The 18,788-nt window shown below is 43.0% G+C and overlaps 1 protein-coding gene across 1 annotated transcript in view; it reads left to right on the forward strand.

The window, feature by feature from the left end:
* Nucleotides 1-3,102: 3,102 nt before the first annotated feature.
* Nucleotides 3,103-18,788, forward strand: part of LOC125451822 (unconventional myosin-Id-like) — a 136,208-nt gene continuing 120,522 nt past the window's right edge. Inside the window, exons 1-2 of the mRNA XM_048529446.2 lie at nt 3,103-3,220; nt 9,319-9,527. Coding sequence (XP_048385403.1) covers nt 3,126-3,220; nt 9,319-9,527 — 304 coding nt within the window. The 5' untranslated portion in view covers nt 3,103-3,125. The remainder of the gene's footprint in view (nt 3,221-9,318; nt 9,528-18,788) is intronic.

The following is an 18,788-nucleotide window of genomic DNA, read 5'->3' on the forward strand; positions in this document are numbered from 1 at the left end:
GAAGTCCCAACCTATCCATCCTTCCTTTAAAACTCAAACCCTTCAATACCATGCAACATGCTGGTAAACCTCTTCTCTACCCTCTGCAGCTTCATAATATTCCTTCTATAACTGGGCAACCAGAAATAGACACAGTATTCCAGAAGAGGCCTCACCAATGTTCTGTTCAACCTCAGCATGACTTCCCAACTCCTGTACTGAAAGGACAGAGCAATAAAGGTATAAGTGCCAAAAGCCTTTTTAACCACCCAGTTCATATGCAATACGAACTTCAAAGAATTATGTACCTGCACCCCTAGGGCCCTCTGTTCTACAACATTATCCAAGGCACTACCAAAATGAGATTAGATGTGTATAAAAGTCAGTTGAAGAATATGTTCAGTTCCATGAGCAGAGCATTAAAGGATTGGCAGGGTATATTCCACATAAACCTATTCTGAGGCAATATTTGTTTGAGGAAAAGACAATCTCAGTGTTACAGATTATTTGCTGATTTATTATAAGATTTTGGGCATACATGGAGACCTCAGATTTGAGATATTTCATAGCTTGCACCTGAGTCACTTGGATATCACCAAGTGTTATGCTAAAGTGTGAAATTCTGATTGGTGACAAGGCTCTGAAAGTCATGAGATGAGATGATTTCCAATTGCAACAACTATACAATCCATTATCAGGAGTAAAGAGAATGACTGAAGGGATTTCTGTCCAGAGTAAGTGAGAAGGGGAATGATTCCCATGCCAATCAAACAAGCAATTACAATCATTTCCACAACATTAACACCCACCAGATTTCCTCTGGAGTTTGTGTGGGTTCATGATCAAAACTGATAAGGCCAGTTTCTTGAGAATATATAAGTGATCCTATCTTGTTATGTCATATCTTACAAATAATATGCAGTACATTTTAAAGTGACATGTTCATGATACCATCACCCTACCACCTTAACTAGGGTCACTTGAAGCATGACGTGCTGATAAAAGGGTGCTGCAATTTGAAACCAATAAAATTCCTTCAAATCAGCCTGAATACTGAAGAGCCTGTAATTGTAATATATATGTACATACAAGGAGCTGTTTTAAATGTCTATTGAATCTTTCAGTGCAACTTTAACCATAATATATTACTCAAGATAACAGAAGTATTGCCACTTGAGGTAAATACCCTGCTGAAAGTAAAAGTTGACAACATTATGGTGACAGAGAAAGTAAGTGGAATGGTTGGAAGAAATGGCAGTGCATTAGTTTCTACAAGAAGGCAATCTTCTGTGGATTTGACAAGTTATTAAAGACACTGGCAAGATGCCCTGAGTAGTGACCTGGTATGATCTGGTAATTCTCATTCCAGCCAACAGAATTTGAGAGAAAGCATAGAGGGCTCAAATTTTCAACCTCCTTCGAGAAGATTGAGGGCACGATTGAGGAGATAGGTGGAAGTCCACAGTAATCAAAGATCAGAGATCGAGTCGGTAGTTTTTCTTTTCATGGGGAAGATATGTTGTGTAAGTGTAGTTTAAAGAGTTAAAGAAAATATGTGAATAAGGTAATCTACCTCATCAAGGGAAGCGATGCAAGATCACATGACTACTAGGAGATTTTTCATTCATCAATCTTCATGTCAAGTCTTGTAGTGATCAGTTCCATTCCTGCGCCGGCTGAGGGTATCATGTAGGATTCTCTCTTTCAACCTCTTCCCTCGCTTGAAGCATGGTGACCGTCAGGTTAAACCTCCATTGGTCATTTTCTCTAATGAAAGAGCAGCCCGATGGTATGCTAAGACAATAGAAACTTTACCTCTAGTTCATATTCACCACGCTAAATAATAGGTAATGCTTCCAGATGTCTAAGCTACCTGTGACCTTTATCAGCCACACGCCTGGACAGAAGTAAAATAGTACAATCGATTCACTCAACTCACTTCTGTAACTTGAAGAAAGTTGAACTGGTGCTGTTGATATGTTGTTGATTCTCTTGATCAATGGTGACCTTTTGAAAGAGGTGCCTGCCAAGGTAAGGGAAGTGGTCAGTGATAATGGGAACTGCAGATGCTGGAGAATCTGAGATAATAAAATGTGAGGCTGGATGAACACAGCAGGCCCAGCAGCATCCTGAGATGCTGCTGGGCCTGCTGTGTTCATCCAGCCTCACATTTTATTATTAGGGAAGTGGTCAGTTTGTTGAGAGTTTCGTCTTCAAGGTATATGAGGTGATGGAATATTTGGCTGACCAGGGGTGGGTTGTTGTATGCGTTTTGGAAAAATTTAAGTACAAGCTGCAATTTTTGTATTCAGAACTGAAGAGATCAGGAGTGGTCTGCTAATCTAGTGCAATGTAGGCAATAAAACCACAATCATCCTCCGAGCTGTAGATCATCTATGTCTGCACAGTTCAATTTAATTGTGGCACAGTGGTGATTGAGGTTTTAAACCTCTTATCCAGACAGAATTTGATACTAACGCCAGAGGGAAGTTTTTCTTTGATGAAGTGAAAAGCCAATGTGAACACATTGCAAAATCTTTCAGGGCTATCTCACAGTCTTGCCTAGCTTGGTGGTATCTTGTTTCAGATGTTCCACTCAAGACCTATAAGGATGAACAAATCTATACACAATCTACATAAGGTCATCACAAAGAAGTCAAATAACGGATTCAGAAGAAACATCTTTGCCCAGAAGCAGTGAGAATGTAAATGAGCTGCATGTTATCATTGTGGAAAATGCCTATTTCTAGACTCTATATTCCAATTCTACATAAGACTTTGGAATAGAATTTGAACGTACAATCTCAGAGACAAGAATGCTGAGCAGGCGACATATTATTGAATGGTAAGGAGATTGAATATCGAACTTCCCTGATGAGAACCTTATACGAACACAAATAAAATTTCTTTACACTGGCATTGCCAAGCCCCAGGCTTAACTTCCTTCTTCTTTGTAAGTATTCTGTCACATTCAGCAATGGTTCCTGAAGGTTTGAGGGGAAACAGGCTGCAACCACAGATAGTGACTGTGCAAGAAGCGTCTCAGCTGATTGGTACCTTCCGGATGTCATATTAGAAGGAAGGAGCCTGTGTTGAGCTCATACCACTTCCGAACCAGCAGAGTCACGCCACGCCTGTCAAAAGGAATGGCAGAGCAGGAGAGCTTGGAGTTTGGCAAAGCCGACTTTGTCTTATTGGATAACCTCACCATAGAGGAGTTCTTAGCCAATTTGAAAGTGAGGTGAGTGTTTGGATGGAACAGAAGTTAGAAGGTGAAATCAATGCAGGAAGTAAAACTGAAAGGGTTTAATTTTTCTTTCTCTCTTGGTTAAAAAAAACACCGGTGTTAACCAACTCAGATACAAAATTTAAAGTAAAAATTTTGGAATGTGTAAGAAAATTAAATGAATTGGTACAAAGTGACAACTGTACAGCATATTTAGAGTAAAGGTTGTTGTAGAAGTTAACAGTGTGTTGCTATGAAGCAGCAGCAAATTTAAAGCAAATCTGAGGAAAGTAGTTTCTTGTCAAAGCTGTGGAAGAATCAATCATTTCTGAAGAAGGGTCTAGACCCGAAATGTCAGATTTCCTGCTCCTCTGATGCTGCTCGGCCTGTTGTGTTCATCCAGCTCTACACCTTGTTGTCTCAGACTCTCCAGCATCTGCAGTTCCAACGATCTCTGAAGAATCATTCAAGTTAGGAAAGCAAAGCACGATGGAGCCTAAAATGTAGCTGTGTGATAGTTGAAAATGGACTTTAAAGGGAGAAAAATTATGTTTTTGGTGACCTTTTATATGTTAGCTGTGGCTATTAATAAACACATCTGTTTCACAGTAAGAAAGCTTTGTTCATGCCCAGATCTAGAAATAATTCCAGCTTGCAATTGGTCAATTCATCTATTGCTAGAAATCTCATCTATGCCATTGTCACTTCCAGACCTGGCTAATTCCAATGTTATCCTGATTACCAAAGCCATGTCCTCTACCCAACTCCTCCCAATTTCCACCTGACACCTCACCCCAGCTCAACTCAGCCCCTGCACTGAACATGAGAACTAAAAGCAGTAGTAGGCAAGTCAGCCCCCCTACTCTGCTGTGCTGTTCAATATGATCATGGCGGATCTCATCTCAACATCAACTCATATTCCGCTTAGGGACCCTGCGGCCCAATGGTATCAACGTGGATTTCACCAGCTTCAAATCTCCCCTCCCCCCACTGCATCCCAAAACCAGCCCAGCTCCTCCCCGCCTCCCTAACCTGTTCTTGCTCTCACCTATCCCCTCCTCCTACCTCAAGCCGCACCTCCATTCCCTACCTCCTAGCTTCATCCCACCTCCTTGACCTATCCGTCCTCCCCGGACTGACCTACCCTTCCCTACCTCCCCAGCTATACTCACCTCTACTGGCTCCATCCCTGCCCCTTTAACTTGTCTGTCTCCTCTCCACCTATCTTCTCCTCTATCCACCTTCGATCCGCCTCCCCCTCTCTCCCAATTTATTTCAGAACCCTCTCCCCATCCCCCTTTTCTGATGAAGGGTCTAGGCCCCCAAACATCAGCTTTCTGCTCCTAAGATGCTGCTTGGCCTGCTGTGTTCATCCAGCTCCACACTTTCTTATCTCTCTCTCAACATCAACTCTGCCCATTTTCCATGACCCTTCATCCATCATTAATTTAAAATCTGTCTTTCTTTTCTTTAAATTTACTCAATGTTCCAGTATCTGTAGCATTCTAAGATAGTAAGTACTATTCAACTGCCATCCTATTCAATCTGTCCCCAAAGACAATCTCTCCATATCCAATATTAGCTGATATAGATGATGTTCTTAGTGATGTGAGTAGGCAGCATTTGCATCTGTGGAACTTTAGCATTGGACCTTGTTCAGATGAATACCCGACTAGTCATGATACAAAGAAGCAGCAGGTGTTTGCAAATGCTGCATTAATATTGAGCCCCTCTCCTCCCAGCCCCACATCAGCCACAAAAGGCATTACTGCATTAAAGATTGTGGTGCGTGACATTTACAGTTCATGTTGAGAGAGAATCAGTTTCCTGCCCTTAAGCAGCCTACTTGATCTTGCCTCAGTAGTCTGCTCTGTGGCCTGCAGGTGCCTCTTTTAAGGTCACACATGACTACTTCTGATTCACAGAGCTGTCTATGTCTAACCTGCAAGCATCATTGACATGGTACACAGCGCTTTGGACCAGCATTTACATCCTACACAGTTGGATACAATGAATTTCAAATGCAGGGTGGTATAATTGCGAATGACTCAATCTGCACCCCGTACATGAATGATGAACACATTGGCTTCATAAAGAATCTCCTGTAACTCAGAAGTAGGGCCCACATTATTGGAGAGCAAACAAATACTGATTCTGCCCATTCCAGGCATAGTCACAGCTTTTTCCCATTCATCGATCACATCTAAGAATTGAAAGATCATGGAAGACAATGTACGGTTAGAGTCAGGGTAAGCCTGAACCCCTGGTCTAGCTAAGTCAGATAACTCTCTTCCTCTAACAACCAGTCATGTCCTTTTTTGCAGAGATGGTAAGAACTGCTGATGCTGGAGTCTGAGATAATACAGTGAGGAGCTAGAGGAACGCAGCAGGCCAGGCAGCATCAGTGGAGCAGGAAAGCTGACATTTTGGGTCGGGACCCTTCTTCAGAAATCATTTCTTGAAATATCAGCTTTCCTGCTCCTCTGATGCTGCCTGGCCTGCTGTGCTCCTCCAGCTCCACACTATATTATCTATGTCCTTTTTTACCTAGCTTTCCATGGACAGCCAATCTCTACTGATCCCTCACCTGATCCTGTCCACCACTTGATCTATATCTCCAACTCTCATCCTTACCCCTGTACTCTGTCACTGCAGTTTGGTTATACCCACCATCATCACACACACTTCCTCCTCCGAGTCGACAGTGGTAGTAACTGTCAATCGCCTACCTTCTCCTGCAGCATCCAATGTCTTCCCAGGCACTGCTAGTTCCCCCAACCCCTTAAATGTTGAATGTGTCCTCTTTACCATCCTTGGCCCTCTGCATCCCAGGTTACTGCCTCTGGCTCTAAGCGTTGGTAACTCCCCGCAACACCAACATTCATTTAATTGAAACCCACTCCCAGGACTGACCGTGATCCATCCCCAAACCAGTTTGGATGGACAGCCCTGACTGATGACTGATGGACCTCTGGCTTTTCTCTGTGCATCTCCCTAACTGACAATGTGCAAATTCCCTTCCTGGCTTCGTGGGACATGCAGGACTCTCTATGGTCCTCTCCGCGTACTGCAGTGAAACAGACCCCCTGCCATACACCACCTCAACTGGAGTCTGACTCTACTCAAGCCCTTGTACTGATTGTGATACTGCCCAGACTCCACCAGGACCCACTGAGTAACAGCAGCCCCTCACCCTGAGGGCGACACTCCTTTGAATTGAGACATGACCAATTAGTTGGTACACATGCAGTGTGTTTGCCCTATACATTGTCAGGACATGCTTATGGTATGAAATTGATTTAGCACTGTACCATTCAGCAATGTGTCCATCCCTTTGACTGGAGGCTGCCAAGCAGTATGATAAGCTGTTTCTGTACTAAGCTGCAAAGCAAAACAGAAGGACAGTGGTCCTTCAACTGCAACTGAGGGGGTAAGGTGGAAGAAAGGGAAAGCAAGATGGAGATACTTTCCAATAAAAGTTACCAGTGTACTCCAAAGTGCAGCATCAAAGTGCAGAAGTATCCTGTATCCTGTGAGTGGATCGGAAATGTACCATGATAGCGCAGAGAGGCTGGCATTCGATAGATTCCAGTGTCCTTGGACGTGAGTTATGGGCAATCATGGCCTATGGACCATAGCCTGTTACCCAAGATGGAAGTCCAGTGGAGCAAGCTGGAGTGTCCAGGTAACCGGTCTGACAGTCATGTTGAGAATTGTTGGCATCTGGTTTCTATTCGGCTGGTGGTAGAAAAGGAGAGTGTATACTACTGAGACAAAATGAAATAAATAATGAGGGTGAATATAATCATTGTAACCTCATTAACAGACACCTCATTTCTCATTTGTGAGAGTCAAAGTTCAACATCTGCAACTTAGTTGAAAAATGCAAATTGTTTCTCCCGTGTTGAAAACTGCTCCCGAGCAATATTGTCACATTAACTGTAGCGCAACTCACTAGAAATGTGACATTAAACAAACGACACTAGACTACACCCTGGAAGATAACTTCAAGCAACCCTGGGCATCCATACATCAGCTGCAGATGTACTAGGCCTCTGCGGCAAACATCCTCTATACTTTTTATTAAAAGAGACCATCATCAGATTGTCAAGAAGTTTGTGGTCAGTGGTTTGCATGTGGTCATTACAGTTCCTCCAGCACTGCCTCCAAATTGACAGAGATTGGCTCCTGGTATTAATTGCAGTGACTATGTGCTCCACAAGCATTGCCAGTGTTTCTGGAGAGCCTCCATCCTCCGTGCAAAAAGAACATTTTTATCTGTATTTATTCTTTCATGAAATGTGGGCATCTCTGGTAAGATCTGCATTGTTGCTCATTCCTAAGTGCCTCTTGAGCTGAATGGAAAGGACAGTTAAGGGTCAACCACATTGTTGCCTGGAGTCAAACATAGGCCAGATCAGGTAAGGATGGCAGGTTACCTTCCTGAAAGGAGGGCTTTTGTGGTGCACTGGTAGTGCCCCTACCTCTGAGCCTGGAGACCTGGGTTCAAATTCTACCGGCTTCCGAGGTACATACTAACATCTCTAAATAGGTGAATTAGAAAATATCTACCTTTGCAAAAAGAAGAGCACATTTTATTTTTTATAATAGTTCATGATATACTCAAAATCAACACGAATGAAGCTGTCTTTCAATCCTCGACTTTATTAAATTAATTGAAATTTCACCAACCAGTATGGCAGGATTTGACTTTATGTCACTGGAGAATGAACCTGAGCTATTTGAGGACATTATCTTTGTAACCTCTTTCAATTTCTTCCACCAAAAACCTATACTGCAGCATCAAACAGGCCAGAGCCCTTTTAATGCAATTGCCTGTCAGATTTTCTTTAGTCATTAACTCTGAGCAGATGCAGTTCTCCTCCTCTTTAAGAGGAGGAGGCTACTTCTAAGCAGCGGAGCCCCAACCACTCAAAATATTGATCAGCTGCTGGTACGTCCAGCTGGTCAATACAGTGTAAATAGCACAGCCTGGATGCTGAAATCATTCAAAAGGACAAGCAGCATGAAGCCTGCATTACCATCAAAGTCCAGGGTAGTCAATCCTGTTCCAGTCCCTGCATTGCTTTTATCCCCTCAACATTGAAATATTTCTCAAGTTCTGTACTACTAAACAGCTATCAATATTTGAGAAGTGGCAAGTGTGGATTACAACATGAAGGAGAGAAAGTAAAGGTTTTCTTTATTGTAAGCTCTTCTCAGCCTGTGGGTATACCTACAAATACACTATTTTTTGCAATCTCTAGCTTGTCAAGGGGCATTAGGATCATCCACTGAGTGCTGGATGAGACTGACATATAGATCAGATTGCCTTGGAAAGCCAGATCCCTTTCACTGAATGGCATTAGAATCACTGAATTGTCAATTTTTTCAGTGCAGGCGGAGGCCATTCAGCCTATCATTTGGCGCCGGCTCCCGAAACAGCCACCCAGCCAGTCCTGTTCCACCGCCCTATCTCCATAGCCCTATAAATTAATCAGTTTCACTTATGTATTGAGTTTTCTTTTGAAACCTCCTGTGCAATCCACCTCCCCAGCTCTTCCAGGCAGTGCATTCTAAATCCTAAAAACTCTCTGAGTAAAGAAGTTTCTCCTCATCTCATTCCTGGCTGTCTTGCTGACAATCTTGAAATTGTGACCCCTAGTTGCTGATATGGGTCTTAAACAACTCTCCAGAAGCTTTCATGATCATTTCCTGGTAACAGTCCACAACTTGTTTGGGTGGGATTTGTACTTGTGATTTCATTAACTCAGCAAGTAGACTGTTATATCCACACCACAGCTTTACTGCCCTAGAATGAATGAAATAGAGAAAGAAGTTGTGCTGTATTGGTGCTGATTTCAACTGAGAATGTAGGAAACATCTGTTAAAAAGAGTATTTGGATTTAGAAGATGAAATATGTTGATATAAAAGACAAGACAACGTCTCAGATCCAGTTTAAGCAATGGAGGAGATATTAGGGTCCAGCTGAAATTAAACAAGACGAAGTCAAGAATGCTAATCGATGGGAAGCAAAGGGTAACATGTTCAAAGATAAACAGGTGCTGGTTGTGTCTGAAAAAAACATTACTGCTTATTTCTTCTCTTACAGGTTTTATAAGAATAGAATCTACACCTACATCGGAGAGGTGGTTGTCTCAGTAAATCCATACCAGCATATTGATTTATATGGAAGAGACATGATCGAACACTACAAAGGAAGGGAGCTGTATGAAAGACCACCACATTTGTATGCCATTGCAGACTCAGCTTACAAAGCCATGAAAAGGAGAGCTAAGGACACATGCATTGTAATATCAGGTACATTAAAATAGGTTGGAATGGGTAATATAGCAATGGTAAGATACAAAAGAATTTGGGCATGAAGCCAAAGCATTGATAGTGAAACATGCTTTTGAATACAGGGAAGGAGACTAAAATAGCTTTGGAAGAGAATTACTGAGTACAGATTTTAAAAGCTACTATTCACATTGTTTGAAGGTGATATCAATAGTGTATATAAAATGTGGTCAACCTTCTTGGCAGTAGAGGCTCGAGGCTGACCAGATGGTGTTGTTATTTTAATAAAAGGACTCAATCATCCTTTGACACAATTTACAAATTAGTAAAATTGAATTTACTGCTCGCAAGCTGCTCTATAATATCAATATGCATAAAATATCATATTGTAATCACCTTGTATAGATATGATAATGGCACACTCATGGGGTAGGTGAAATTTGAGCCCAGACCTCCTGGGTCTAGAGGTAGGGATTTTACTACTGCACAACAAGAGCCCTCCAAAAGGCTCTGAATGATAACTACTAGCACAACGGGCAGTGGCACGTTTGAACACACACCCCAACGAAACTGAAGCCCAGACCCAACACCTTCGATTACTTGGACGCACTACCCCTAAAGCTGCTGTAGATATTTTATAAGCAACCTGTTCAGAAATGTTATTATACACATCTGAAGTAGGTAGGAGTTGAACTTGCAACATTTATACATGAAACCTGAAACATATGTAGGGATGCTACCAATGCCTTCTATAAGTGTCGTACTTGAATCAACCTGTACAGTTGTGGCATATATTCAGAATAGGTGGGGCTTGAATCCAGGTTTCCATGATTGAAACACTACACAAGAGCCCTCAAACAAAGTTGCTGTATTCATCCAAAGCACCCAGCTAATTGGCTACGATGATTAATTGGGAGATGAGAGGAAGATTAAATGAGAATGAAAAGTTTTTGGAAGATGGGAATGGGAGTAGGCCATTCAGCCCCTTTGTCTGTTTTACCATTTAGTTAGAAAATGACGGCTTTGCATTTCATCTATATATATCTACCAATATTCCATACGTAACTAAAATCTATCGTTTCCTGTTTTGAAAATGCCAATTCACTCAGAAGACAGAATTCCACATATTGTGTGTGAACAGGTGTTTCCTGGTTTACACTCCTAAAAGACTGGAGCAAACTTTAAGGCTGTGTGCCTAGTTCCACATTCCCTCAATGGAAAAAGCTATGTGTGAGAGAGTTCCTTCAGGACTAAGTGATTTAATGTAGATGAATACAGCCACCTTTCTGGTCAGAATAGAAGATTCTTGTGGAGTATATAGTTCTAGCAACATTGCAACTATTTAAGGATTACATGAATATGCTCTACATTACTACAAAGACTGTTAGGAACACAATAGTCTTAGGTTCTGCCTGTACCTACCCCTATTTTACTCCTCTCTCTGTCACAGAATCAAAGGTTTTACAGCACAGAAAGAGACCCTTTGGCTCATTGTGTCTACACCAGTCACCAAACATCCATCTCTTCTAAACGCACTTCCAGCATTTTGCCCATCATTTTGTATGCTGTAGCATTTCAAGTGCTTTCTTGATATTTCTTAAATGTCTTGAGGGTTCCAATCATTTGGGCAGGGTGTTCCAGAGAGTCATAACCTCCCGGCTGAATTTTTATTTCCTCAAATCCCTCTTAAACCTCCTGCTCCTTACTCTAAAATCCTGTTCCTTGGTTATTGACCCCTCAACTAGAGGCAGAAGCTTCCCCCTGTCCATGCCCCTCGGAACTCACTATACTTCAATCAGATCACTCCTCAGCCAACTCTGCCCTACAGAAAACAACCCCATCTGTTTAGATAACAAAGTGTGAAGCTGGATGAACACAGCAGGCTAAGCAGCATCTCAGGAGCACAAAAGCTGACGTTTCGGGCCTAGACCTTTCATCAGAGAGGGGGATGGGGAGAGGGTTCTGGAATAAATAGGGAGAGAGGGGGAGGCGGATTGAAGATGGAGAGAAAAGAAGATAGGTGGAGAGGAGAGTATAGTTGGGGAGGTAGGGAGGGGATAGGTCAGTCCAGGGAAGACGGACAGGTCAAGGAGGTGGGATGAGGTTAGTAGGTAGGAAATTGAGGTGCGGCTTGAAGTGGGAGGAAGGGATGGGTGAGAGGAAGAACAGGTTAGGGAGGCAGAGACAGGCTGGGCTGGTTTTGGAATGCAGTGGGGGGAGGGGACGGGTTGGGCTGGTTTTGGGATGCAGTGGGGGGAGGGGATGAGCTGGGCTGGTTTTGTGTTGCGGTGGGGGGAGGGGACGAACTGGGCGGGTTTTGGGATGCGGTGGGGGAAGGGGAGATTTTGAAGCTTGTGAAGTCCACATTGATACCATTGGGCTGCAGGGTTCCCAAGCGGAATATGAGTTGCTGTTCCTGCGACCTTTGGGTGGCATCATTGTGGCACTGCAGGAGGCCCATGATGGACATGTCGTCTGAGGAATGGGAGGGGGAGTTAAAATGGTTAAAATGTCGTCCTCAGACGACATGTCCATCATGGGCCTCCTGCAGTGCCACAATGATGCCACCCAAAGGTCGCAGGAACAGCAACTCATATTCCGCTTGGGAACCCTGCAGCCCAATGGTATCAATGTGGACTTCACAAGCTTCAAAATCTCCCCTTCCCCCACCGCATCCCAAAACCCGCCCAGTTCGTCCCCTCCCCCCCACTGCAACACAAAACCAGCCCAGCTCATCCCCTCCCCCCACTGCATCCCAAAACCAGCCCAACCTGTCTCTGCCTCCCTAACCTGTTCTTCCTCTCACCCATCCCTTCCTCCCACCTCATGCGCACCTCCATTTCCTACCTACTAACCTCACCCCGCCTCCTTGACCTGTCCGTCTTCCCTGGACTGACCTATCCCCTCCCTACCTCCCCACCTATACTCTCCTCTCCACCTATCTTCTTTTCTTTCCATCTTCAATTCGCCTCGCCCGCTCTCCCTATTTATTCCAGAACCCTCTCCCCATCCCCCTCTCTGATGAAGAGTCTAGGCCCGCAACGTCAGCTTTTGTGCTCCTGAGATGCTGCTTGGCCTGCTGTGTTCATCCAGCTTCACACTTTGTTATCTTGGATTCTCCAGCATCTGCAGTCCCCATTATCACCCATCTGTTTAGTCTCTTTTGACAGCTTCATCACTCTGGGCCAGGCAACATCCTGGTGAATCTCCTCTACAACCCCTCCAGTGTAATTACATTCTTCCTATTGAGTGGTGACCAAAACTGCACACAGCCTTCCATCTGTGGATTAACTAATGTTAATTAATGTATTTTCATGTATCGCCACAGTCAATGGTGCTTATCGTGCTCAATCAAAATAATTAATACTGCCGACCCATACATATCATCTCAAACGCCCACTCCCACTCCAAATCATTTTCTTTCAAACTGTTCGATCTTTCATCATGTTGTGGACTCCTGGCTCAAGCAGGGTATTTGTGCCTTACAGTGCAATACTTCAGTTAGCTTTCGCAATGAAGTGCTGATATATTCAAGGCATTCATTACAGCTCTTTGTATAGACATATATTACAGTCACAGGCACTTCATGGCCTGGGTAATACTAAACTCTTCAGTTACAAACAGCAGCACACTTCAATTAATGTGTGATACTTCAAGTGGTCCCAGTTAAAATGGAGTCAGAGACCCCCTGCCCTTTGGTCAGATGTAATGATATGGTGATGATAACATGAGTATGTCAGTATGTACTGTGTACTGACTGTGAGACATAATGCAAAACAATTACTGTCATATGTTGGTTTGTACATTTCCAGTTACCTCAACACCATCCTACTCACATCTTTAACTTTATAAATTCAGATGATCAGGAAGTTTCATTCATAATTCGCGAGTACATTCTTGTCAAACTTGGAAGAAGTGTAGCTTTTTGGAATGAGGTAGTTGACTTGGACTGTTTACTTGATGATCAAGGGTCTATAGTTTTCTTTTATCCTCAGTTTTGCTAGCTGTTTCAACCCATTGCATAATCTGTTCATGGTTCCTGAGGTTCCACAATACAGCCCTTCAGCAGTATGGATGATGTACGATCACCATTGGTTCAACTTTCTGTGAGCGGCTGAACATTTTCTGTAAAAAAAACCCTAATCCCTAACTGTACTTCTGTTGCTAACTCTGGCTCATTCCTTGTATGGCAATATTTATGTATTCTAAAATGTGGTTTGCTACGTGCAATAGGATTATTCTTTATTATGTACCATAATGTATACATACATATATGTTCCATGTGTCATATATGACAACATTTCTGAAGTATTTAGATGACAATTTGAAGCAGCATAGGACACAAGACTACAGGTCAAACACTTGAAAATGAAAGTAAAGTAGATAGCTGCTTGATGACCACATGGATACGATGGACCAAAGTGCCGATCACCATGCTATGATACCCTATGATTGTACTGCTTGGTTATCATGTAAGGCATAAATCTGGAACCAGATTCTTAGGAAAGATAGAGATCTGAGTATACAGCGTTCTGCCCACCTGGTGCTAGACTGTATTGGAACTGGGTGGACATGCAATTCAACAATACTGCACAATAGTCTGAATTCTTCTGTAAGACTGACCCACATTTAGCTCCCCATCAGATTGTAGGTAACACAGTGAACTTGTGATATGCCTAAATCTATCATTGTCTGGGAATTGGCAGATGTACTGATTCACAAATTGGGCCTATTGTCTAAAATGACATGCTTTGCAAAAATATGACGTAAGACTCAATTACTGCTTCTGTGTCTGTCATTATTAACCATATTCAACTGTCGGGAGAAACAATTGATGATGATGAAATAAGAGTTTCTGTTGAAAACAAAAAAAAATCAATCCTCATTCTGTCAATGTCTGATGGGATTTTGGTGTGTATTAAAATTCTCCTCGGTCTGGCAGTTGGTAATGAGTTCCAAATTGTCCCTGTAAATTCTGGGACACCATAAAAATGACTGCGTTCTGGGCTTGAAAGTGGTGATTTCCAAGTGTTCTCTATGCAGTTTCCCCTAGGTATCCTCTTAAACCAAAGCTGGGACGAACAGTCACTTGCCATACATCAACAACAATGGGAAAATGATTTTTATGAGTGAAATAGGTTTTCATTGCCACATAGCTGGGCTTGGGATATAGCCAACCCTTGGGAAAGCTTCAACAGATGGTAAAACATTCCCAATCCCTCATTCGTTCTTGTTAAATATGACTAAATTAATTTACTGGCAATCGTGAAATGGATGTGTGACGCAAAACTTGGATGAAGTCAACATTACGACGATAAGGCTGCTAACTTTATTCTGGAGTGTGCATCCACCACTCTTCAGTTTCTGCTGCATGAAGATTGTTTCATAAGGGGATACCATAAGGCAAACACAAAATCTTTAGATTCTTGGAGGCATTCTTGCAAGTTCCTTCTCAGCTACTGGAGACTAACGATCTGTGTGCCATTTGAATGACCATTTTTATACTGAGCCTGTAAATCTCATGTACAGGCCCATATAATTGGGAGAGCTTCCTCTTCTGCAAAGCATCTCATGTTCGAGTTAATATGTACACTACACATTGGGTTGGTTTGGGACATCCCGTAGGCTGTTTCTGGAACAGTACTGTTTGTCTGTAACTGAAGCATCAGATTTTAATGTGGTTGCACATAGAATTATGATGCACTAAGACATCTGTAGACATAATATATCTTTAATCCTGATAAACGGAATCAGTTGATGAGGATTTTTGTGTTTTCTTGAGAAGTCAACCATTTTACATGCCCTCACTTTACTGCCAGACTGTGCACGTAGGTTTCTTCAAGCCCTTCATTCCTATTGTTCCTTCAAGCAATCCAAACTTTTTGCATTACTGTAACTATTTACATGTTTTATGAATGCTACTACAGGGACTGTTAGAAGCATATTAATCACAGGTCTTTCCCCTACTAACTCCAACTTTCTTACAGTCCAAGTCCTCATCACATTATCACAAGGGAAGGGGTTCAGTTAGCTGTTCTGAGGAAGGGTCACCAGACCTGAAACGTTAATGCTGTTATCTCCTCCACCAATGCTGCCAGACCTGCTGAGCTTTTCCAGCAACTTTGTTTTTGGTCTGTTAGCTCAGTAGGTTAGAGGCATGGTTTGCAATAAAAAATTTTTTTAATTAAAAAAAAACTTTATTCGTAGATTATACAAAAAGTAAACATATTTACACAGCTACCCAGTCATGCTAGCCACTCCGGGTTACCCAGGGGGTACGTACACCAACTAAAAGTAGGTGGCACGGTGGCTCAGTGGTTACTACTGCAGCCTCACAACGCCAGTCACCCAGGTTCGATTCCAGCCTCGGGTAACTGTCTGTGTGGAGTTTGCACATTCTCCCTGTGTCTGCGTGGGTTTCCTCCCACATTCCAAAGATGTGCAGGCTAGGTGGATTGGCCATGCTAAATTGCCCATAATGTTCAGGGGTGTGTGGGTTATAGGGGAATGGGTTTGGGTGGGATGCTTCAAGGGGCGGTGTGGACTTGTTGGACCGAAGAGAGTGTTTCCACACTGTAGGGAACCTAATTTCAAAAAACAAAAACAAAGGAAAAATCCCGGCGGTCGTCTCCCCACACAGTCCCCGTTGGACCCCTGACCAGTTGGCGAAGGTGCCAGCTGGGCCCAGTTACCAGATAGGGTTCTTTTTCCTATTCTGGACGAGGGGGTTCATACGGTGGTCTTTCCCCACCACACCTCGGTTGCAGCTGCCCCAAGCTTTAGCACGTCCCTCAGCACGTAGTCCTGGACCTTGGAGTGCGCCAGTCTGCAAGGCTCGGTCGGGGTCAGTTCTCTCAATTGGAAGACCAGCAAGTTGCAGGCAGACCAAAGAGTGTCTTTCACCGCATTGATGGTCCTCCAGGTGCAGCTGATGTTGGTCTCGATGTGTGTCCCGGGAAGCAGTCCGTAGACCACGGAGTCCTGTGTCACGGAGCTGCTTGGGACAAATGTCGACAAATACCACTGCATCACCCTCCAGACCTCCTGCGCATAGGCACACTCCAGAAGGAGGTGATTGACAGTCTCACCACCGCACCCCCCACCCCCACCCCAGCTACCATGAGGGCAGCATGCGGTGGCGCAGAGAGCCTGGGCATGCATAAACAATCTCGCCGGCAGAGCCCCTCCTGGTTTGCAACAAAGAGTGATACAAACAGCATGGATTCGCTTTTCATACTGGTTGAGGTTATCCTGAAGGTGCCACTTTCACAAGCTCACCCCTCACGTGACTCACGGTGTTCCTCAGATTAAGCCACCGTTGGGTGTCTCTCTAATGAGAAAGAGGGACTGAAACAACTTTACTTTTTATCACAATGGATGATGCTAATTGCACTTAATCCTAGTATTAGCCCTTTCAGAACCCTTCAGGCATGATAGAAATAGATTCTCTTTGTCTACCCAATGAAATCCTTTTATCATTTTAAACCTCAATTCAATTCATTCAACCTTCCAAACTAAAGCGGATATTGTGCAAACTGTTCTGCTAAAATTTAACCCTTAAATCCCCAGTATAATGCTGCTATCTCTGTGCTGCACCTTTCTCATGGCTTATATCTCCTTCTTGATGTGAATTTTCTGGAATGGTACCCAATATTCGGAGTAGACATCCAATTATAGAGACATAGGGTCATATAGGATGGAAACAGATCCTTTGGTCCAACCAGTCCATGCCAAACATAATCCCAAACTAAACTAGTCCCACCCTTCCTGCTCCTGACCCATATCCCTCCAAACCTTTCCTATTTGTGTATCCATCCAAATGTCTTTGAAATGTTGTCATTGTACTTGCATTCACCACTTCATCAGGAAGTTCATTCCACACATGAACCACCCTCTGCGTAAACAAAATTTGCCTCTTATGTCTTTTTTTAAATGTCTCTCCCCTCACCATAAAAATGTGTCCCCAAGTCTTGAAATTCCCCATCATAGGGAAAAAGACAATGATCATCAACTCTATTTATACCTTTCATTATTTTATAAACTTCTATCGGGTCAACTTTCTATTAATCCTTTTGATTACTTCTTTTACAGTGTACTAGCTTGTTGGGATTGTGTATTGTGGGGTCGATGTTTGTCTTCATTGCCTAGGCTGAAATCTGCTATGACAGAACACCTTACCTTTTACAGATCTGTTTGATATTTGCACCATTGGTTTCAATGGAATAAAATTTAGGCAGTTTCCATAAAGGATAGGGAATTTGTCATTTCAGGTTATTGGCTAAGCATTGAAGATCATAAATTATCCTTGCATTTTTCTCACCAACTCTCCATAAGTCCAGCAATCTTCACACTTATCATGCATGGTCCTTCTCAAGGAATCTAAGGACGGTGAATTTATACCAGCTTTGTCAGTGATGCCGCTTTGCAGTAATTTCACAGTTGTTCAAAAAGAAAGTGCATCCAAAGTGCCCTTTTCTGCTGTTAACTTCCTCATTGTAACTCATTTCCCTAGGTATTAGAACCCTACCCAATTCTTTGCAATTGCAATTTCTCTTTTCTATTCCTCTCAGTTTCTAGAACCACAATATGATGAGCTTGCTTCTCTGGACTGAATCTTTTCATATTTTTATACCTGTCATTTTTGTCAAGTTTTATGATGGCTTCTGATCATGAGACCTAGCAAGGTTTCTTCTGCAATTGCCCCAAACTGGTTTCATTAATGATCTACCATGCCCTTATGTAACTGATGCTATCCTGATTTACCCATTCACTATAGTTGGCAGTGCTAACCACTGTTGAATATCTGTGATATGCTGCCATCCCTGACACCAGCAACATATTTAAAAGGGTCTTGCACACCCAGTTAATAGGTGGCACTCTACAGCTGTCCTGCACAGTTGCAGACGTTCATTCTGGATATAGCAGAGAAAGCCAGGATGCTGCTTACCATCATGGAACCCTGTCCTTCACCCTCTTTCACTATCAATGTCATCCCTTCTGCATCCCAGCATTCTGACTCTAGTCTCCACAATTAAGTCCTCCGTGCACCTTCCTGCAGCAGTGACCCCACCCTGACTTTTAGTGGACAGATCCTTCAAGTCTGATCATGCCTTCCTATCTGGCCCTGGCAACATTGTGGTAAATCTCCTCGGCATCCTCTCCAGTGCAATCACATCTTTCCTATAATATGGATACCAGACTTGCAAACAGTACGCTAGCTGCGGACCAAGCGATGTTTTATACAGTTCTAGCTTTTAAATCTGCTTTTAAACTCTATGCCTC

Source organism: Stegostoma tigrinum, chromosome 5 (genome assembly GCF_030684315.1).
Source record: "Stegostoma tigrinum isolate sSteTig4 chromosome 5, sSteTig4.hap1, whole genome shotgun sequence".
NCBI classification, from domain to species: domain Eukaryota; kingdom Metazoa; phylum Chordata; class Chondrichthyes; order Orectolobiformes; family Stegostomatidae; genus Stegostoma; species Stegostoma tigrinum.